Source organism: Paramisgurnus dabryanus, chromosome 22, assembly GCF_030506205.2.
Source record: "Paramisgurnus dabryanus chromosome 22, PD_genome_1.1, whole genome shotgun sequence".
NCBI lineage: Eukaryota > Metazoa > Chordata > Actinopteri > Cypriniformes > Cobitidae > Paramisgurnus > Paramisgurnus dabryanus.
Window position 1 is genome coordinate 19,178,476 of NC_133358.1, and position 21,579 is coordinate 19,200,054.

A 21,579-nucleotide genomic window follows, 5' to 3' on the forward strand; every position below is an offset into this window, starting at 1 on the left:
ATAATGACCAGCGACACGTATAGAGTTGTACAGATCATTTTATTTTCAAATAGAAAACTTTACAGGGCTGTACCGTTACAGTTCACCCTCGCTAACCAGGAATGCTTCAGGTCTTTCAGCCATCAACAGTTTTAAAGCGCAGCTATCATTAATTTCTATACAATACAACCCACCCCCAAAACCAAAGAGAAGATTTTAAATATATTAACTTCTTTTTTTAAAATTTTTTACACGTAGAGTGAGGCTTAAACAGTGATTCAGATGCACGTCACATTGAAGTTGCCCTCAATTTCAAGATTCCAGTTTTCTTCCTTCTGAAGGATCCTAGTTGCTTCGATTTAATTAAAAAAGTGTCAGCGTATATAAAATGGAGTAATCGAACTAATCGGTTAACATCGTATTAGAAATCTCTAGCAGGACGGATATGGAGGGAAAGATGGCATAGTTCAATAATTTATCACAAAAGTAAAAATCTCCAGTGCATTTTGATCCAGAAAACAAGTGCAGCAAATTCCAAGAAAAACAAAAAGATACGGAAAACAAATCCTAGTGTTGTGAGATTATATTACAAAGCTGGAATTCTGTACAACTAGTTTCATCGAGGAGTTATACATGCTAATGTTAGCCATTAGCGGTGCAAACCAAACAAAAAAGAAAAATCTGAATCACTTTAGATACACGTCGACTACGCATTAACCGTTCGCTTGGTATCAAACCCTTTTCCAAATAGCTATAACTTTTGAAATACATTTGGACCTCAACTCAAAGGTCAAGCGTTTGAATAGCAGTAGCGATATTCAGCATCCTCGTGATGTTTTAAATAATTTCATTTTATTGTACAAGGCCAAGTCATTTGTCCAGTGGGTGGGGTGCGGATTCTGATCTGGGATTGGTTGGTTACTCAAAGCAGGCCCGGAGTTTGATATTAGTACCATTATACTCTTATAGATCTCCTCACTGGTATCACATCCTACAGTTTTTCAGATAAAATGGGATCTTCACACACACGTGGTGTTCACAGACAGACACCGTCGCCCCTAGGCATCATTGTCAGTGGGCCGATCCGCTCCTGAACATTGTGTGATCTGGAACGCCAATCCGATGCGCAGGAAGAACTTGCGCAGCACGGCCCGGAGCTCTGGGATCAGATCAAACTGCATGATGTCACACAACAGAGGGTAGTATCGGGACGCGTGGGCCTTGAACTGCAAAGGGAAGACGTGCACGGTTTTAAAATTAATTAAGATTTTCTCAGCGCATGCCCTGGTGTAATTGTATTAGACAGATGTGTGCTCGTAATTGGTTATACCGCACGTACCCACACTGCCGTCTCTATAGATTACATTGATTATAAATGACTGATCATTAATCTTCTCTGTGTATGGGATTTAAACAGCCGAGAGGGCAGTACACAGAGGAAACCATGGAGGAGCTTTTCTATTAAATATATCCAGCACCTCTGCTATGAATTAATTTAGGAGTTCCCAAAACATTTGGTACCCGCTGTGATGTTAAGTTATAATGTTTTGCATACTGAATAATCCACAAAAAAATTACATCTTTATAGTTGAATGAGACACTCACTCTGTCATCACTAATTTTGAGCACTTTGGTAAGGAAGAGCAGCAGCAGGTTGGTCCAGGCCTCACGGTGACTCTCAGATGTCAGGGTCAGGAAGTAGGCAACAGCATCACTGCAAACACTGAAGGATGGAGAAACGACAGCATAGAGAAAAGTCTGTTTAATAACATATATTTAACCTGACGAAGCATTACTTTAATTAACTAGACACCTGGGAACATAATGACCTCTGATAAGCTCCTCCCCATATAATCTTACATAACTCCCATCTGCCCTATAGCTTCCTTCACACAGCAATCTTTATTCCCTAAATCCCTCTAGCCTTGTTAATTGTGTCAACACACATCCACAGGCACAGAGCTGCTGGGTTCAGTGAACACAGAAAGAATCACTGATAGTCTTTCAGCAGATAGTGAGGTCAGTGTATCTCATCTGCATTGTTTCTCACAATGCATCTTATAAAGAGTGCCTGTCTATGATAGAAGGGATGCACAGGTTTGACTGTTTATTTTGGTATTACCCATAATGCTCTGTGCAGGCGTCTTCTGGCTACAACAGTGTAACTTAACTTAACATGCAACCACTAACCACTCTCTCTCTTTTTCTACTGCAGCAAAATTTCATAAAACAAATGCATACTTTCAATTCAGGATGCATAAGACAGAGGTGACAAATGGCTTGGCCATCATGAACATGATCGTAAATTATTTTGACAATTTTTTTACAGGAAACAACATGCCTTTTAATGCACTGCCCTAATGAAGTAGAAGTGTCTTTTTAGGCTAAAAGAATAAAAAAAAAAACATTTGAAGGAATCAAAATAATTAATTTTTTTATATTTGAAGATGCTTAAATTTTTTATTTGAAAACGCTAAAAGAATTTAAAATTTTTTAATATTTGAGGGTGCTAAAATAATTTTAGATTTTTAATTTAAGGACGCTAAAATATATATTTTTATATTTTTTAACATTTGAAGACGCTTAAATATTTTTTTTATTTTAAATTGATGATGCTAAAATATATATATTTTTAACCTTTGAAGACGCTAAAATAATTTTTGATTTTTTTTAACATTAAAAGGCGCTAAAATAATTTTTTATTTTTTATTTAAGGACGCTAAAATATATATTTTTATATTTTTTAACATTTAAAGACGCTTAAGTAATTTTTTCATTTTAAATTGATGACGCTAAAATAATAAAATGTTAACATTTTAAGATGCTAAAATATATTATTTAACATTTAAAGACGCTAAAAGAATTTACTATTTTTTTAACATTAAAAGGCGCTAAAATAATAATGTTTTTTTTTATTTAAGGACGCTAAAATATATATTTTTATATTTTGAACATTTAAAGACGCTTAAATTATTTTTTATTTTAAATTGATGACGCTAAAATAATTTTTTTTTAACATTTAAAGATGCTAAAATTAATTTTTAAAACCTTTGAAGGTGCTAAAATATTTTTTTATTTGAAGACGCTAAAAGAATTTTAGATTTTTTTTTACTTTAATAGGCGTTAAAAAATTGTTTATTTTTAATTTAAGTATGCTAAAATATATATTTTTTATTTTTTTTAACATTTAAAGAAGCTTAAATAATTTTTTCGTTTTAAACTGATGACGCTAAAATATTAAAATTGTAACAATTTGAGATGCTAAAATATATTATTTAAAATTTAAAGACGCTAAAAGAATGTAATATTTTTTAACATTTGAATACTCTTAAAAGAATGAAAAAAAATTTACATTTGAAGAGACTAAAATGACGCTAAAAGATTTTTTCTGTAAAAGAACCTTGTATTTTTTTCCTCTTGCTACTGGACAGTTCAGAAGAAAAACAAAGTAAAACGCTGTCTTTTTAAAATCAATGTTACATTTTGCAATATTTATGGTTCATATCCACAAAAAGATTTAAAATGTACAGTACATTTTAAATCTGCTAAAAAATATTACTGTCAGCTTTTAAAGGGATAGTTCACCCAAAATTTAAAATAATAATTTACTCATCTTGATGTCATCCTATGTGTATATGACTTTACTAAACTACAGATTTGTGAGAGAAAACAATTAAAATTGTGAGCTTATTTAGAGATGAATAAATCACATTTAAATTAAAACAACACTAAGTTGCGTGTGATTTAAAATGGTCAACTCCACGACAGCATGTAAGACGATTCTTGGATCTCGCAAGTCTTGCAACTAGGTGTTAAGATTAGTAATATATGGACTAAATTTCATTTCTGGGTGAACTGTTCATTTAAGAGTATATGCAAGCATATTTTGCCGTGACACTCGAATATTAAATGATCAAAAACCACTTTCCAAGCTAGAATGATATCAGTGGAGAAGATACAAACTGCAAATCAAGCAGAGGCAATGAGCGTGTAATTAACTTAATTCTGTTTACATCTCCACATAAGAGTCGGTCATAAATGACTACAATATCTTACTTGAGCAATCTCCTCTGCACCTCCTCCCATGCATCCTGTCTGCTCTGGTCTGTGTACATGCGGAAAAGGATGCGCAGGCTGCACGCCAGGCTGCTGGTCTCTTGTTTCAACAGATTGGGCTTTGACTTCCCTTTGAAACCTGATCATACACACAGACACAATGAGCTCTTTTAACGTGATCTGGGAGACCAAATCAAGCCAGACAAAGTGACAAAGACTTTCCATTAGGCCACTCAGGTGGATCGATCTGATAACGGACATGATATGACGTGTTTTGTAATAAATGTGGTGATTTATCGATTTTAGTCATAACAATGTACATATATTTGTTGCATCTTAAGTTTCCAAAAAGAACTGATTGTGTTGGCTTCCTGTTTTAACTGAGAATACCGACCGGCCTTCCAAAGCGCCGTCCTTTGTTCATTATTAGAATTGAAGGCCTTTGCAAAGCGATGTGACTCCAGCAAACAGTCAAGCAGTTTAAAGAGCTGTTCTGAGGTCAGGTAGCGATACATTCCTTGGTCCTGAGTGTCCACATGTACGTCAGCATCAAAAGAATCTCTCTGCAGGGACAAAAGGGTAATTTTTTGAAATAGAGATTCATACATCATCTGAAAGCTAAATAAATAAGCTTCCATTGATCTATGGTTCGTTAACCCCTTCAGACCATTTTTCCCGTGTGCCTTATTTTGATTGGTTGATCTGCATTTTTATTGGTTTGAACCACAAAAAACATGTGATGTCCATTCCAGTGGACGCAGGGTCTGAAGGGGTTAAGGTATTTGGTTGAGATACAACAATTTGAATATCTGGAATCAGAGGGTGCAAAAAATCTAAATATTGAGAATATCACCTTTAAAGTTGTCCAAATGAAATCCTTAGCAATAAGTTTTACTTATGTTAAATACCTTTTTGATAAATTTACAGTAGGGAATTTACAATTTATCTTCATGTAACATGATCTTTACTTATACTAATATACTAATGATTTTTGGCATTAATAAAATCAATAACGTTGACCCATACAATGTAGGCTATTGTTGGCTATTGCTACAAATATACCCGTGCGACTTTAAATGTTTGAAATCATTAAAATAAGTTTATTTTTACATTTAGAAACTCTTAAACATATTTTTTTTATTTTTTTATCATTTAAAGACACTAAAACAATTTATTTTTTACATCTGAAAATGATAATGTATATATATTGTGTATATATAGTAACATATAAAGACACTAAAACAATTTAAAAAAGAGCTAACAGATATTTTTAACATTTATATACAGATATACCCGTGCGATGTAATGTTTGAAATCATTAAAATATTTTTTTTATGTATGAAAACGCTAAAATATATATATTTTTTACATTTTTTTAACATTTAAAGACTCTAAAACAATAAAAAAGTGCTAATAGATTTTTTAAAAAGCATTTATATACAGATATACCCGTGTGACGTTAATGTTTAAAATCAGATTTTTTTTACATTTGAAAATGCTAAAATATATTTAAAAACAATTTTAACATTAAGGTTTGGGATCATAAAAATATTTTTTTTACGTTTGAAAACGCTAAAATATATATTTTTTAATTTTTTTTAACATTTAAAGACACTAAAACAATAAAAAAGTGATAATAGATTTTTTTTTTAAACTTTTATATACAGATATACCCGTGTGACGTTAATGTTTAAAATCATATTTTTTTACATTTGAAAATGCTAAAATATATTTAAAATTTTTTTAACATTAATGTTTGGAATCATAAAAATTTTTTTTTTTACATTTGAAAACGCTAAAATATATTTTTTTTACATTTTTTTTACATTTAAAGACACTAAAACAATAAAAAAGTGCTAATAGATTTTTTTTAAACATTTATATACAGCTATACCCGTGTGACGTTAATGTTTAAAATCATATTTTTTTACATTTGAAAACACTAAAATATATTTTTTACATTTTTTAAACATTTAAAGAGACTAAAACTATTTAAAAAAGCGCTAATAGTTTTTTTTAAGCATTTATAAACCAATATACCCGTGCGACTTAAATGTTTAAAGACATTAAAATATTTGTTTTATTTTCTTTTACATTTTAAGACGATGAAATATATTTTTTACATATTTGTTAGAATAAAAAAAGTTTACATTTAAAAGAGGATTTTTGCCTATAAGATCGATACATTTTGCAATACAATGGCTATTGGTACAAATATACCCGTGCGACTTATGACTGGTTTTGTGTTCCAGGGTCACAAATGTAAATGCACTGTACTGTCTATTGTCCCTGATAAATAAACATTGAAACAAATAAATAAAAATGCTTTAAAGCTTCACTGTAATGAAACATATTAAAGCTCATCCACCATAAAAGCCATCATTAAAGAAATCCAAGACATGCAAGAACCAATGAGATCTAGAATATTTATCGCTTCTCATATACACACCAGCTGTTTCACTTCAGAAAACAAATAACAACACACTAGAGCTATTTATATTACATTAATGATGGATGTGCTTTTTGAAGCATGTTAAGTCCCATGATGCCATTGTAATACAAAATTATTTGTTTATCTGAAGTCTGTCATATGCATCTGGGATGGCATAAGGGTTAGTAAATTATCCAATAATCTTTATTCATTTAAGTTTACAATCTGCAATATTAAGGAAAGGCACCTGTGCTGCCGCAAAGTTCTCGGCGTCCTCTTTCTTACTGGTTGCAGGAAAGAAAACAATGTTGTCTATGGTCTGAATGAGCTCCAGCTGGACCACACACTTTATGAGCAAAGCAGCAAACAGACGCTGTTCCTGACCTTCTGGGGATTCACACATAGACAATCACAATAAACAACACAGCAGATATTAAACTGTGAATTGTGTTTCCATTCATAAAACAAACAAGAATCTGAAAATCTGGATGTCTGGCCTTTCTGATACATGCCTAAAGCCATGCTGAACTGACTGTGTCTGCGGTTGTCAGTCAATGCTCTCTCCATACTGTTGACAGACTGCTGGTCATCTGAGCGAGTCGGAATATCCACCGACTTCTGGGAAATTGAATCCTATAGGCACCAGACAAGTAGCATTAACATTATCACATTAAACAGACTCGTACGGCACAGAAGAGCATCCACATGAGACGACTCTTCAAAAATGTGTTTCAAACTTATTTGCATACCAGCTGTTTATCAGAGTCTAGATGAGTCACATGATCTCCCTCAGTACCGGTCGGTCTCCACGTCAAGAGCCTGAAAAAAAAGTGAGATGCGAGTTACTAAATGGGTCATAATATGGACTAATACTATTAAAATAAAAGTTGTGAACACTCACGTGTGTGGTATGGTGGTTTTGAAGATGTCTAGCATACAGTTGCAGGTCTTGTCCCAGGTTTCAGGGTTAAACTTTTCACCATTAAGAATGACAACGTTTTCAAGGCAGTTAGTGCCAGATCGGGCCAACTGCTCATTATCTGTAAGAAGCAATGATGTTAGAGGAAACAGACAACCGTCAAACTATGACCTCAAGACATCATTTACATCCATTACAATAAACCGACTACAAGTGTTAAGTTTGGAAAAAAAAGTGCCTGTAAAAATTTTGACCGCAATTTTGCAGCCATGTTGCGTATTTACTCACCTTGCTGCACACACCAGTAGAGCTGAGACAGAATATTATCTAACAGAACATCACTGAGAGATTCAAAGTACTGCGTGAAAACATCGCAAATGGCATAAAGTGCATGGTTACACGTGGTGGTCATCCACTCTGCTTTCTGCAAAACACAACAGAATGTTATTAGGTACATGCACAAAGCCAAAATTTATCATGTGACTATTTAAAGGGGACATTTCACAAATCTTTGGTGTCCCTAGTGTACGTATGTGAATTTTTAGCTCAAAACACCATATAGATAATTTATTATAACAAGTTAAAACTTTGTAGGTGTGAGCAAAAATGTGCCATTTTTGGGTGTGTCCTTTTAAATGCAAATGAGCTGATGAAATGCAAACACCAATCACCATAATGGTTGTTTGTTGAAACTGAAACTTAGGCCATGTTTACATTAGAGCATTTGCGTTTTAAAACGGCATTTTAAAATGAAAACGATCCTCGTTTATACTGGCATTTTAAAAAGAATCTTCATCCACACTATACACCACCATAAACGCATGAAACATGACCAATCATGTAACTGGGCTGCGGGCATGCGCATGAAAGTGTAAAATAACTTATTACTCTAATAATAGCTTACCTTTGCGCGTTTACGCAGCCTAGGGGGTGTGCGATATTGACAAAAAGTCATACATGGGTCCTTTGCTGGCAACTATAACAGACACTATTTTTGAACCTATAGAAATGTGTTTGGGAAAGTCTTATACTGTTCTATCTCCCCCCTACAACATATTAATATGATTAATAGGTTAATTTTGATTTAATAACTAAACAGAAAGGTCTTTATGATTTAAAAAGAAAGCATTCAAGTGAACAGTACTAAACAGTAGCGAACTTTAATCAAACATAGTAAGAGGTGAAGTGTTGCTTTAGCCTACCCGAAATGCTTATTGCATTAATTTTTAAAAGTGTGCGAGGTCTGTGCACGTCCTCCGGTAGCAACACACAAATAAAAGCGCAAGCGCCTAAACAAGCATTATATTAATGACGTTGAGTTTATTGTTTTTATTAATTTACATTCACAAAACTTATCAACAAAACATTGATTAAAATTAAGAGACAATTTATCTGAAACGAAATTCATTTTAAAGTAGCAAACAAAACTTACATTAAACTGGAAAATAATGTCTGACCCATTACAATTCTCCCTTCATATTGGCCTTTGCAAAACCCTATATGGCGTTTAAAATTACAGTCTATCTTTCGTAAGCTAACTAAATTTAAACAAAACATAAACACATTAAACCCAACAATACTCAAACATTAATATAAAACAGACATTGTCATTATCTATAAGGATGCATGTTAAAACTATCCGATATAGCGTTTATAATAGCTGGTTGATAGATGTTTACTATTTTTGGCAAAACCTCCGTTGCAAACCTCCATTTACCTGAATAAAAATATTTTTTCTTTGAAAATGATGCGCTGTCACGTTAACATCAGCTGTTCGTTTACATAAGACTCCGTCTACGTTCATTTACACTCAGAGCAACGTCTGAGTTCTCAAACTAAAACAGGGTCTTCAGCGTTTGCGAACGAATCCGTTTATGAGGGTCGAAAACGGTGATGTAGTGTAGATGAAAGGCGTAAACGTAGCAAAAGTAACGCGTTTTAAAGGATGAACGCATTAATGTAAACATAGCCTTAACTTTGCTGTCAATTATTTACTCTTTGCACTAAATAGCAGTGCCATGGTTGGATAGTGCAGATTAGGGGGTGGTATTATTATAATAAGATCCCCTTTTGACAACACAAGGGGATTTAAATTTCAATGAGCTATTTTTTCACATGCTTGCAGAGAATGGTTTACTAAAACTAAGTTACTGGGTTGATCTTTTTCACATTTTCTAGGTTGTTAGAAGCACTGATGGACCCAATTATAGCACTTAAACATGAAAAAAGTCTGATTTTCATGATATGTCCCCTTTAAAGGTGACATAGAATGATTGAACGGGGTATTTATCCTTGTTCTGTGATGTGACATGTAGACAAAAATGTTTTTGTTTGGGTCTGTAATGCCTTAGAAGCTTCCTAAAAACCTCTCTCAGATAGCTCTATTAGGGTGGGGGATTTTAAACAAGTGGTTTTGCACCTATTTGGCTCCCCCTACTGGGTAAACTTGCAATCTCATTACTGATTGGCTGACTTTGCTGCCACTCAAAAAATGTAAGAGGAATTTCTATGAGACTGAGATGTTTTTTTTATTCTCTGTCCCCTTTAAATGTCTTAAAAACCAAAGAAGCATGTTTACTTGCAATGGCGACATAGAAAACAAAGCTAACAAAGTTGTAAAAGATGGACTTGAATTTGAATAATTTCAGTGATTCTCACCTCAGTCTGTTGCTCCGGAAGCTTCATGTTGTCGAAGATCCTAAAGACGATCCGAAACAGATCCTGCCACCAGTGTTTCTCATAGGTATGACCGTAGGTCTTCATCACCTCAAACATCACTGTCAGACCCCTGACAAACAATGCACAATAAATGGATTAGAAGACAATACGTATATTTTTTATGATTATTAGTTTGATCATTATTTTTGAAATTATTATAACTTTATAATATTTAATATAATTATAATGTTAAAAACACCACACAGACACATAAACAACAATAAAAATCTGTTTTTAAATGTCAGTTCTGCAATTTCAGAAAAATAGGTACACTTACTTTACTGTCGCTGGGGTGGTACCCTCAAAAGTAAAATTTTTGTACGTTTGAAATGTTATATAATGTAATGTACCTTTTAGGGTACAATATTATACATTTAGGACCTATTGTGTACCTTTTACTCTTTCCCCGCCAGCGTTTTTCTTTTCTATTTTAGTTGCCAGCCAGCGCCAGCATTTTTCATGATTTTCACAAAAGTTTAATGCCTTCTAAAAAATGTTTTTCTTAAAATACACTAGTCAACATTTGATAAACATCGTCTTAAAACCAATACTCAATAACCATTCTTATCATAGGACAACTTTGATTAACGTTTTTGATCCACTTCAAATGTTTACTAGTATATATAAACATACAATATATCAAATAAAAGAACAGACCCTCTGCTTTAAAAAAACCCACACACATTTCATCCTACCTTCATTAGTTCTCTTTTTATTACCTTTCAAATATGGTTAGATTTTTTCAAAAACACCAATTTTGAGCAAAAAAGCTGAGATAATTCCATTTTTTGAAGGACTTTTAATAGAGATCAGATTCGGAGCGATGATCAAAACGTACACGGACATACAGCTCTTTGCCCTAGGGCGATATTTCCGAATTTTATAAGCTGCGGATAATAGTGGTATTGCGGAAAGCCGTAAATACTCGTCATTGGCAGGGAAGTGTTTTTTCTTAATTGACGTGTTAACTCGTCAATGGCGCTGAAAAAGTTAAGAAACTATTTTGTACCAGTGAAATGTAAGGGGTACAAAACATTTAATTATACCTTTAAAGGTACAAAATAAGTACAGTAATGTACCTCAAAAGGTAAAACATTGTACTGGTACCACCTGAGCGACAAAAAAAGGTACAGTTTATTTTCTGACACTGCGTGTGTTTAACTTTTTAGCCATTACATAATTTCTATACCTCCATTTGATTTATTGTAAAGTTTTTATTACGTACATTCAAAAATGTGAAAATAGTCAAAATAAAGAATGAGTATGTTGGTTGAAATGACTAGTAGTATATTGCCAAAATGACCAGTAGTATACTGCTAAAATGTCTTTATCTAAAATGTATTAACCAGACTCTAAACTTTAAGATATTGTGGTTCTGGCTCTGACCTGGTCCGGACGTCCAGTTTACACCTGTTGATGATGCATGACAGCTCAAAGAGAATTGGGAACCAGCCTCTCACCCAGACGCGATCCTCTGGTGCGACGTTCATATCGTCACTGGTGTAGTCTTTAAATGCCTGCGGTCACAAAACATTGACACTGCATTTTCTCTTGAAGCACATGCCTGAACATAAGCTGTATTTACAGATCTGGCAACCCCTGGGATCTTCATTGAAATGCAGTAGAGGTCTCCAGTGGGGTGCCCTTAATAATCCTCACTTTAACTAGGACGGAGGCGGTTACAAGCCTAGAGACCAAACACCACAGTATTTATGTTTTCCATCTACTTATTAATGAGCAAAACCTTAGGCCTTCATAGCATCTGGTAATGAGAGTTTCCTTGTTTAAACAGATACAGCCTGCAGTTTCCTCAAACAAAATTTATTTAGCCAATGTTTTGCTAAACCCTGACCCGAGGGCAGATTTAAATTCTGTTGTTAGGAAGCGCACTCGTTAGCACTGACCTGAGGTCGGTCGGAGACGTATTTGGCGCAGTGGCGGATCAGACGGATGGCCTCCATGCTGGTGTCGGGAAAGGAAGCGTTGCAGGCGAACTCAGACAAACACTTGACGGCATCCTGAAAGGAGTCAATGGTAGCAGGGAAATGCTTTTCAAATACATTCGCTGTGGAGGGAAAAGAGAGGATGGTGAGGAAGTGGACCGACAAAACATAAAGCAGCCTAAATTGGGTAGCAAATATTTACATACAAATACGTTATTTATATTAGCTAAATATTCAAATTCAGCAACTTGGAAGGAGAGTTTGTGGATGATAGTCAATCCTAAACATAAATTGCATGGGACATTTTAAAAGTGGGATGATGGTTATGTACACCACCAGTAATTAACATTATAAGTGGAAAAATTTCCAATATGGTCTATCTATTAATAAGTTCTTCCTGAAATACACTGCTAATATATTAAAAACATCCCTACTGATGCTGCCTAACCAGTTATCTATCGCATATAGTATCTTACAATTACAGAGGATCCATCTGCTGATAGATGCAGTACTTACTGACAATATGTCCGGTGGTCTGGAAGGCCAGCTCCACTATACTCTCATCCTGGTCTGAGGCGGCCAGATGAAACACGGAGAAAATATTCTTCCACCCTGATCTAATGTTGCCAGCCTGAGAGTTGACCATCTGAGCTATACAGCGGACCACCATGTCTCTGATGGTGGGGGATCTGTGGATAAAGCATGAGTAAGTGCATACACTCTTCATCTTATTTCGCAAAGGCAAACGACAAGTTCATTATTCTCCATTAGTCATCGAGTTCAGTTAGCTTGGCTTTTGATTCTGTGTGTGTTAAGTCACTAAGTCTAATGAGCACTGCAGGGTCCAAATAAGCTAATAACTCTTTGATTTTGCCTTCCTTTAAAAGTGAATAAACCTGCTTAAAGCTACAGCTCGCAGTGCTGCTCATAATTTATAGTAGTTACTCGTAGGCTACAATCACGCTGAACAAGCAGTTGCTACAAAGCCAAATTACAAACAAAATGCAGCTATTATAATACACTAATACTATTTTATTTATTTGACTAAAATATTGTGCCCTGGTCTGTGAAATCCAGATTAAAGTTTTACAAACTATGAGTTTAGGACATACTGTAAAAAATATGGACGTAGTGTCCATGATGTCACCCATAGGTTTGTGAAGAGCTTTTTTGAAGGCAATAGTAGGCGGTGCCTGGCGTCGCCATCTTGAGCATGCGTCACCGCGCATCACTCGCAGACAACCGTAAATAGGTAAAGAGGCGGGACGTGGGTGAGGCTGAGGTGCTGGTTGCTGAAACCACGCCCCCCTAGCTTAATTCTAGTGGCAGCAGTGGCAGTTCACCCGTCACTCAAGTGCCAACGCCCTTAATTATGCAGATCTTTAAAGCTCAATATAATTTAGACGGATGAGTTACAAAAAAAATTCACCCATCCCCTCATAGTTGTCATGAAGGGCAAAATTAGCTATTATTTGCTGTAAACATATTTTCTACTGTAAAGTTGGACATTTTAACATGGGGGCCTATGGGAATTGACTCCCTTTTGGAGCCTGTCTCTAGCGCCCGTCGATAAATTGCAGTTTAAGTCACTTCCATGTCGGCTTCATCAGAAAGATCGGAAAGTTGCCCCTCGGTTTAGGAGCTTCAAAGTTTGATTTCACTCTTTGACATGACCTTACTCAGTCTATAATAAAGATATCAATATTATATTTTCAACAAAATATTATAGGGCTGCACCAATAGGTTTTTTTGGGGCCGATACCGATTTAAACAGACAACTTCTGGCCGATACCGATATTAAACACTTGTATACAATACTATACAGTTGGTCTATTAGCTATTTTATTTCTGCATCAAATTATTTTTACTGAACATGGATTGGATCTAATTAACATTCAACTGACCAACATAATAAGAGAGGCACAAATTAAGCTAAAACAAATATAATAAGACAGCATGACAACCTTCAAAGGTGGTTTTTGATATTCAGCATTTATTTTATTAACAACTTAACTCATTTTTTTTTTATATACATATAATGGATTTCTTTATGCAGTTAATTAATAAACATTCGGTATTGGCCTTTCTCGTGCTATTGCAGATATGCCGATGGTTTCAAATTCATCAAAAATCGTCCGATATATCGGCGGCCGATACATTGGTGCATCACTAAAATATTATTTATGTTACAATAGCAAGATGATTTTATGTAGAAAACAGTAAGTCACAAAAAATTATGTTACCTGGACATTCACAGGGAGGGTAACAATTTTGTAATTTACATGATTAACAAATTTGTTTTGTGAACTATAGAGACAGAGCGCAGTTATGCAAATGTGAAAAAAGTGGATCGCCGACTACGTTTCCCCCTAGTGGATGCAGTTCTACTAATAGGAGTACTATGAAAAGTTGCCCGTTTCCACTTTTGTGTCTTTAAACGCTCGTTTTTTGAGGTCGACAGCTTATAAAACTTATTTCTGTTTTTTTTTTGGCTTGTTAGCTATACACCTTGTCACACAGCAGCTTTTAGATATTATTCTGTTTTTGTTATAAGCCAGAAATGACAAGAAGGCAGCCTCTCGCAATACAAAGTCAATGGAGATAGTTGGATTGTTTTCCCCCAGGTGGGCGTGGTTTTCAGGTTATGACGCGCTGCGCTCTGTCTCTATGCCTTAAAAAAATTTTTTTGGCATATGCCCATGTACTGAATGTGAGAGATAAAAATAAAAAGACGCATCTGATGTACACCTGACCAACTTTCTTCAAAGTGTAAATTGAAATGTTCACCTGTTCTTTTTCATTATGTGTTCAAATGGCCTCAGGAAATCTTTCTGGAATCTGAAATTGGCCAACTCTCCCTTCTCCAAAAATTTCATGGAAAGCTGCCTGAGAGAATCCACAGCAAAAATAGCAACATCCTCGTTGGGATTACAGCCGACCTGTGCCATAAAGTAAAAAAAAGTTTTAAACCTATAAGAGTGCAGCATTTATTAAATACATAAGATACTAAATAACTGAAATAAAAAGGCATATTTCGATTTTTATGATATCAGAGAGAGATGGTTCATGCACTATAGCTATAAAATTCACCTTGTTAAAATGATCTCCTATGACTTCCCATATTCTGGACCACTGTAGCCTGATGCGACCCATGTTGTAGTAAGATATCTCCACGATTTTCTGCAGACTGAACATTCGCGGGTGTGTAGGAGAGGCCAGTTCGTCCATTGATACGGCACACAACCACCGCACAAAGTCCACTGCAAGAAACACAACAACGAAAATAAAAGGTCAACAACTTCCTGTAGGTCTAAAAAAATGGGTCATGGGTTCGGATCTTAGACATATTCTAATAAAATTTAGAGTTTCTTTAGATGCAAACATTTTCCAAATACATAAACGCAAAACATTTGATGGTCACTACTAACCAATAGCATTTCCGTCAAGTCTGATGGAGCCTGTAAAAATCCTGCAGGAAAAACACAATTATTACTAACACATCCGATTGATTTGTTCAATTTATTATTTGCATTAGAAAGTGCTAACATCGTACCGGTCCACGGCGACTACTACACTTTGTGAGCTGGTTTCCCAGATAGATTCCTGTATGCTTGCGATCTGTTTACGATCCACATTCCCTCCTAAAGCGGGAAGAATCAAAGTTAGGTTATTTCTACAAATTCAAACTTCATGTCACACATTAATGCTAGACAATTATATGATAAAGTGATTTTAATAAATGACTTTTAAAGGATTAGTTCACCCATGTGCCATAGAAATTTATTCTGTGGAAGCACTGTACTGTTCACTTGGAAGTTAAAATGAAAGGGGACTGTGGCATTTTTCAAAAGAGGTGCAAAAGCACTATAAAAGAATCATAAAAGTGACTCTGAGTTATATTCATATGGATTCAGAAGACTAGAAAAAAATCCTTTGACTTTCATATTAGGATAAACAAATACTATGAAAGTCAATGGGTACCATCAACTTTGTGCTTACCATCATGCATCAAAATATCTTCCTTAGATTTAACCCATACAGATTTAGAACAACATGAGGTAATGGTGACCATTTTTCTTATTTGGGTGAACTATCCCTTTAAGATAAACAAAAAAAAAACTGCACTGTTGATGACACTTCATGGAGTGACTAACCCAAACCCAGATATTCATCAGACGACTGTTCCTTGGTGCTAGTGATGAAGCCTTCTTTTCCCCGCACGGTTCCCGATATGTACCGCGTCTTCACACCTGTCCCAATGAGCTGAGCCAACTCCAGCTGACTGATGCACTTCAGGATCTGCAGAACAGTCAAAGAGAATTAATAACACCTCTCATAATCTGCCAATCACAACAGAGTGATACAAACAATACAAAAGGGGCAGGTTTGGATATCTCACCTCATGCCAGGAATTTCCTAGATAATTTCCATCGGTGTGGGCCACTGTGATAAGGGTCTTGATGGTGTCGATGTTCTTCTGCTTCATCTCGGTGATGCCCGAGCTGGCCGTGAGCAGCGTGAAGCGGGCCAGGGCCTGTACGTACGCATCTCGCTCCAACTGGAACAAACCGAAACAACACAACAATCTTTTATGCCAGATAGTAGTGAATTAATCAATGATAAAATATTTCAAATGAAGAAAAAACAATAATGACATTCTCAGTTATGTGTGACCAGTAGATCAAAATTAACTCCTTAAAGGGATAGTTTGGCCAAAAACGATATTAAACCCATGATTTACTCACCCCCAAGCTGTCCGAGTTGCATATGTCCATCGTTTTTCAGACAAACACATTTTCGGATATTTTAGTATGTAATGTTACGGGGTCCACCCATAGTCCACGACCTTTAAGTCCAAAAAAAGTGCGTCCATCCTTCACAAATTAAATCCAAACGGCTCCAGGATGATAAACAAAGGTCTTCTGAGGGTAATCCGCGCGGTGTTGTTGTAGAAATATCCATATTTAAAACTTCATTAACGAAAATAAATACCATCTGGTAGCGCCGCCATCTTAGACTCCTCTGTATTCAGGAGAGAGTGTACGCACTTTTCTTAGTGATGTATGAAAAATTCGGAGGGCGGGGGCACAGAGTAGCCTCCGTAGGCTGCGTAAGCTCTCATCCTGAATGCGGACTAAGATGGCGGCGCTACCGGAAGGTATTTATTTTTGTTAATAAAGTTTTAAATATGGATATTTCTACAACAACACCGCACGGATTACCCTCAGAAGACCTTTGTTTATCATCCTGGAGCCGTTTGGATTTAATTTGTGAAGGATGGACGCACTTTTTTTGGACTTGAAGGTTGTGGTCTATGGGTGGACCCCGTAACATTACATTTAATCAACTGAAAGATCTAAAATATTTTCTAAAATATCCGAAAATGTGTTTGTCTGAAAAACGATGGACATATGCAACTCGGACAGCTTGGGGGGGGAGTAAATCATGTGTTTAATATCGTTTTTGGCCGAACTATCCCTTTAAACACTGCGGACCCGCCGGCGCATTTCTACTTTTACTTAAATGTATATGTTTTCTGTAAAATAAGAAAACATGTAAATTGTTAAATTTACTCAAAGAATGTAGGTAAACCAATGAAGGCATGACCAATTTTGCAAAAAAAAAATCATTATACTGCAAAGCATAATTAATTACATTCACTTTGGAAATGTAAATGACCATTCCAGATTTTCTAAGCCTGGAAATTTTAACATTTCCTGAACCTGATTATTACACATTAAAGCTTCAAACTGGACAGGACATTCATTCACACAGACCAACACAAACCATAAGCAAATGTAAATAAACCCAAAGATATTTAATATTAGCAAGATGAGTAACTGGTATTGATATGAATGGGAAAGATATCAACGATCGGAATGTCCGTTCTAATCCCGACTCACAGTAAAAAAAGACAATCATCAATTTAAATCCTTTTTAAAAGAGGGACTTTGCGCATGCACAGAATCATCAGGTCTACTTTGTTTGGTTGTAACAAAACCTGGAGGCAGTGATGGGCGATTTCGAAGCACGCTTCACAATGCTTCGAAACATTTATGAATCTTTTGTTTCGAATCATTGGTTCGGAGCTTGTTTCAAACTGGCCGAAGTAATGTGATTTTAGCAAACGAGGCTTCCTTACGTCATAACTGTTTCGAAAATCTGAGTATTCACCACTAGGGGGAGTTGATCACTAATAACCAGTGTAGGTGAACTCGGGTCAGTTTTATTATAAAAGTTCATAAAACATTCATTCTTCTGACTAATAACACTACCATTTTGTCTACTTTTTGTTTATAGACTGATTTAATGACAAAAATGTGCATAATTAAAAAGGGAGTTTTTTTTACCATGAATAAAACTAAAAACACAGAATACACTTTGAATTATGTCTAAAACATATTTTTAGAACAATCTTGTTATTATTTTGTAAGAAGTGTAAAATGTTTGGACAGATCTCTCGTGTATGGTGATTCAAACGCTACGAAAAACAAAATCAATTTGCGAAGAAATTGGTTCAAAGCTTCGAAAAGCTTCGTTTCTCCCATCATTACCTGGAGGTGTTGCAAATATGGTGGCAGAATGATGCGACAAAATGTTTACTTTCATAAATATTAATTGATATTAATGTGTAAAATTACCTGAATGCTAAAGATACTAGCTATCCTTATAGCACAGCGGATGCCCTCCAGACACAGAGAGGCTACTTCAGTATCATCACAGTCCTGCAAACCCACACTGAACGCAGCTAGGAAGGGCGTCCATGCCAGCTGTGCAGGGAAAACACATGGAAGTCAATACAAAATAAATCATATTATAATACTGAGTATCCAAAACGCACGCAAAATACCTTAAACATGGGTCTGACGTGTTCAAGGTGGGTGGCGCTGGTGAAGGGGGCCTGAACGTGGCTGACAGCCTCCATCAGAGCCTTGGCCGTCTTTGCCATCTGCTCCATCTCAACGTTATACAAAAGTCTCCTCTGCTTCTCACTGGCCACACCTTTGGATCAAGTCATTGAGTTATCATAAAACAGAGCAAAATATAACTCATTATTTGATGTGCATTCATTTGGTACATTTCTGCCTTTATAATTAAATAGATATGGTGACCGGATGTCAGAAGCAATACAAAAGCTTTAATGTTAATTTGAGTTTTGCCCAAAATAGCTGTGTGGACTGACAAAACATTGCCCCGCCCCCACAGTGAAATCTCATTGGTTTAAAATCCAGTCCACATAGACCTTGTCAATGACCACAAATACTCACTTTGCTTATTCGATTTGAGAGGTATTTCCTTTGTCTCCTTCATAGATATCTTTTTCCCTGCGATTTCATCATAGATGGCAGACAGATACTCCTCGGGTAAATCTTTACTGTCATTGATACCTCTGTTCATCTTAATGTATTGCTCTTTCGTCATTTTATTTTTCACCTGCACCAAAATAAAGGAAACATCGGATCAGTATTCTGCCCCCAAAGGCAAAGCACATTTGGTCAAAATTGATTTAAGGCTTGAAATAGGCTCAACTCTTATAATAGGTTCCCATTTCAGAGACACAAGTGTGTCAAAATTGCATTAACATGTTTGACTGGCTGGTGTAAAAACTTTAAGGGTATTTTTCTCAGTTTAAGTGTTTGTGTAGTTACCGCACCCTTTGCCTGGGTAGGGCAGTATTGCTTCTCTCGTTTTCTGTTCCAATTATTTAAATAAATTGCTCTACATTGCCCTATTCCACTCACATATCAAGTGAAGTCTAAATGCAAAATAGCTGTTTTCAGCTCCAACCGTCACATTAACATTCATAGGCTGAGGACTGATCAGAAAAGTGCTTTCTATTTGCAATAAAAGAATCTGAGTTGAATCAAACCTGTGGACTGTGAAGATCCGTGGTCAACATGATGATTGAATACGCCAGGACGTAAGCCGTGTCCGCGCTCGCGAACAGCGTTTGCCTGAGGGGAGATAACAAAAGAGACGAATTACAGTCCGAGTTGAGCGTTCGCAGAATAATTAACGCGATGCGCTAATCGGTTATGACGTCTGGGGACGGGCGGCACTCACCCCTGGTTGCATTCTAAATATCTAGCAGCAAATTTCTCCATCAGCCGATCGATTTTTTGGGCTTCTCCAGGCAGGCGGAAACCCTCGAGAAATGTGCGCAGAGCCGGAACGAAGTCTTTGCCCTGAAAGTCCATCTGGTCGACGTAGGCATACATGACTTCTTTATTGATCCGATCGTTGTCCCCGAGAAACTCTCCTACTTGGATCTGTTGGTTGGGAAACACGGGTCAACGTGTCAGGTATTGATCGTATTGCCCATAGATGAGTGTGCTTTATAACTCTAATAAAAAAGCACGGGCTCAGGCTACATTCAATAAAAAAACAAATAGAGAAGCTATACTGCAATGAACTAAACTGAGCAACTATTCAAGCAGCAAGAAATCTTTTCAGCTATGAAATTGAAATATGCATAACACGACTGTTGTACTGAAGAGCTCTAATTTTAGGTCAAACATAAGGAGCTTTTTTTACCCATTACTGCTGGAAATGAGTTGCAAATTCATCACAGTGAAGAACTAAATCATTTCTAAGTGGAAGTTTGGCAACACTCGGCTGAAGCATCGCAATATTTTATTCACTTTCATTTGTTTTTATCAGAACCATTTCGAGTCCTGCAGCTGCATGCACTGTGACTATTACAGTACACAAACTGTTATGTAAAAATAAACCCGGGTTTATAATTGTGTCTTACAGAGTCAAGCCTCTCCTCTTGATGTAAAAATTGAGCGATGTCTTCGTGCGTGGTTCCCAGCATACCTTGCTCCTGAAGGTACTGAATGCCTCTCTTTGGTTTTTTGTTAAACCTGTGAAATATCATTAACATTTTAAAAATGCTTTAAAGGTTATAGAGAGTGATTTTATTATCAGTGTGTATAGATTGTAGATGGCTTACAGGTCAATGCCCTGTTCTATGATCTCCTTCTGTTGTTTGAGAACCTCAAACTGTTCAGGGTTGTCAGTCCCTGACATCTGCGTGCTGTAACTCCCGATGCCCGACGAGGCGGTGGAGTCCAGAGAGTTTATGCTTCCGTAACGGTTAATCGTTTCCGGGTGCTTTGACTCGTTGGTCTCCTGTTCCAAAGGCTTCTCTTGGCCTGATGGAGAGAGTGCACAAAACGTTAAAGTCTCACTGTGGGAAAAAATCAGGTTTATATTGTTCTTTATATGTCTGAGTGGTGTTTTTAATATGTTTTAAGACAAGCCATGTGCAAATTTATCATTAAACACCATTGCTGAGTATTTTCTCTATAAAATTAGAAACTCAAAGTCATTCCCACGTTTAAAATCGCTTTGGTTTCCAACGTCACACATGAAACCAATCATATCAACACAGTTGAACGTGTGGATCAGTAGTTTGAGCGCTTAAAGATTAGTAGCATCTATAGTAGCAGAGGTGGTGCGAAAGAGTGGAGCCTGGGAGTCATTTGCATATCCGTATCTTTGGTCCGTGCTGCGCGAATTAGTAGAGG

General features: G+C 36.0%; 1 protein-coding gene across 2 annotated transcripts in view; it reads right to left on the reverse strand.

The window, feature by feature from the left end:
* Window positions 1-20: 20 nt before the first annotated feature.
* Window positions 21-21,579, reverse strand: part of arfgef1 (ADP-ribosylation factor guanine nucleotide-exchange factor 1 (brefeldin A-inhibited)) — a 75,915-nt gene continuing 54,356 nt past the window's right edge. For both annotated transcript variants that reach the window (XM_065258092.1, XM_065258091.1), the window contains 26 exons: window positions 21,003-21,204; window positions 20,802-20,913; window positions 20,111-20,316; window positions 19,917-20,001; window positions 19,315-19,480; window positions 18,897-19,048; window positions 18,688-18,816; window positions 16,446-16,604; window positions 16,201-16,345; window positions 15,600-15,687; window positions 15,475-15,515; window positions 15,137-15,306; window positions 14,834-14,985; window positions 12,563-12,735; window positions 12,008-12,168; window positions 11,490-11,620; window positions 10,044-10,173; window positions 7,674-7,809; window positions 7,368-7,506; window positions 7,216-7,285; window positions 6,979-7,099; window positions 6,714-6,853; window positions 4,430-4,598; window positions 4,036-4,174; window positions 1,585-1,702; window positions 21-1,205 (listed from right to left, as the gene is read on the reverse strand). In XM_065258092.1, coding sequence (XP_065114164.1) covers window positions 1,038-1,205; window positions 1,585-1,702; window positions 4,036-4,174; window positions 4,430-4,598; window positions 6,714-6,853; window positions 6,979-7,099; window positions 7,216-7,285; window positions 7,368-7,506; window positions 7,674-7,809; window positions 10,044-10,173; window positions 11,490-11,620; window positions 12,008-12,168; window positions 12,563-12,735; window positions 14,834-14,985; window positions 15,137-15,306; window positions 15,475-15,515; window positions 15,600-15,687; window positions 16,201-16,345; window positions 16,446-16,604; window positions 18,688-18,816; window positions 18,897-19,048; window positions 19,315-19,480; window positions 19,917-20,001; window positions 20,111-20,316; window positions 20,802-20,913; window positions 21,003-21,204 — 3,602 coding nt within the window. In that variant the 3' untranslated portion in view covers window positions 21-1,037. The remainder of the gene's footprint in view (window positions 1,206-1,584; window positions 1,703-4,035; window positions 4,175-4,429; window positions 4,599-6,713; window positions 6,854-6,978; window positions 7,100-7,215; window positions 7,286-7,367; window positions 7,507-7,673; window positions 7,810-10,043; window positions 10,174-11,489; window positions 11,621-12,007; window positions 12,169-12,562; window positions 12,736-14,833; window positions 14,986-15,136; window positions 15,307-15,474; window positions 15,516-15,599; window positions 15,688-16,200; window positions 16,346-16,445; window positions 16,605-18,687; window positions 18,817-18,896; window positions 19,049-19,314; window positions 19,481-19,916; window positions 20,002-20,110; window positions 20,317-20,801; window positions 20,914-21,002; window positions 21,205-21,579) is intronic.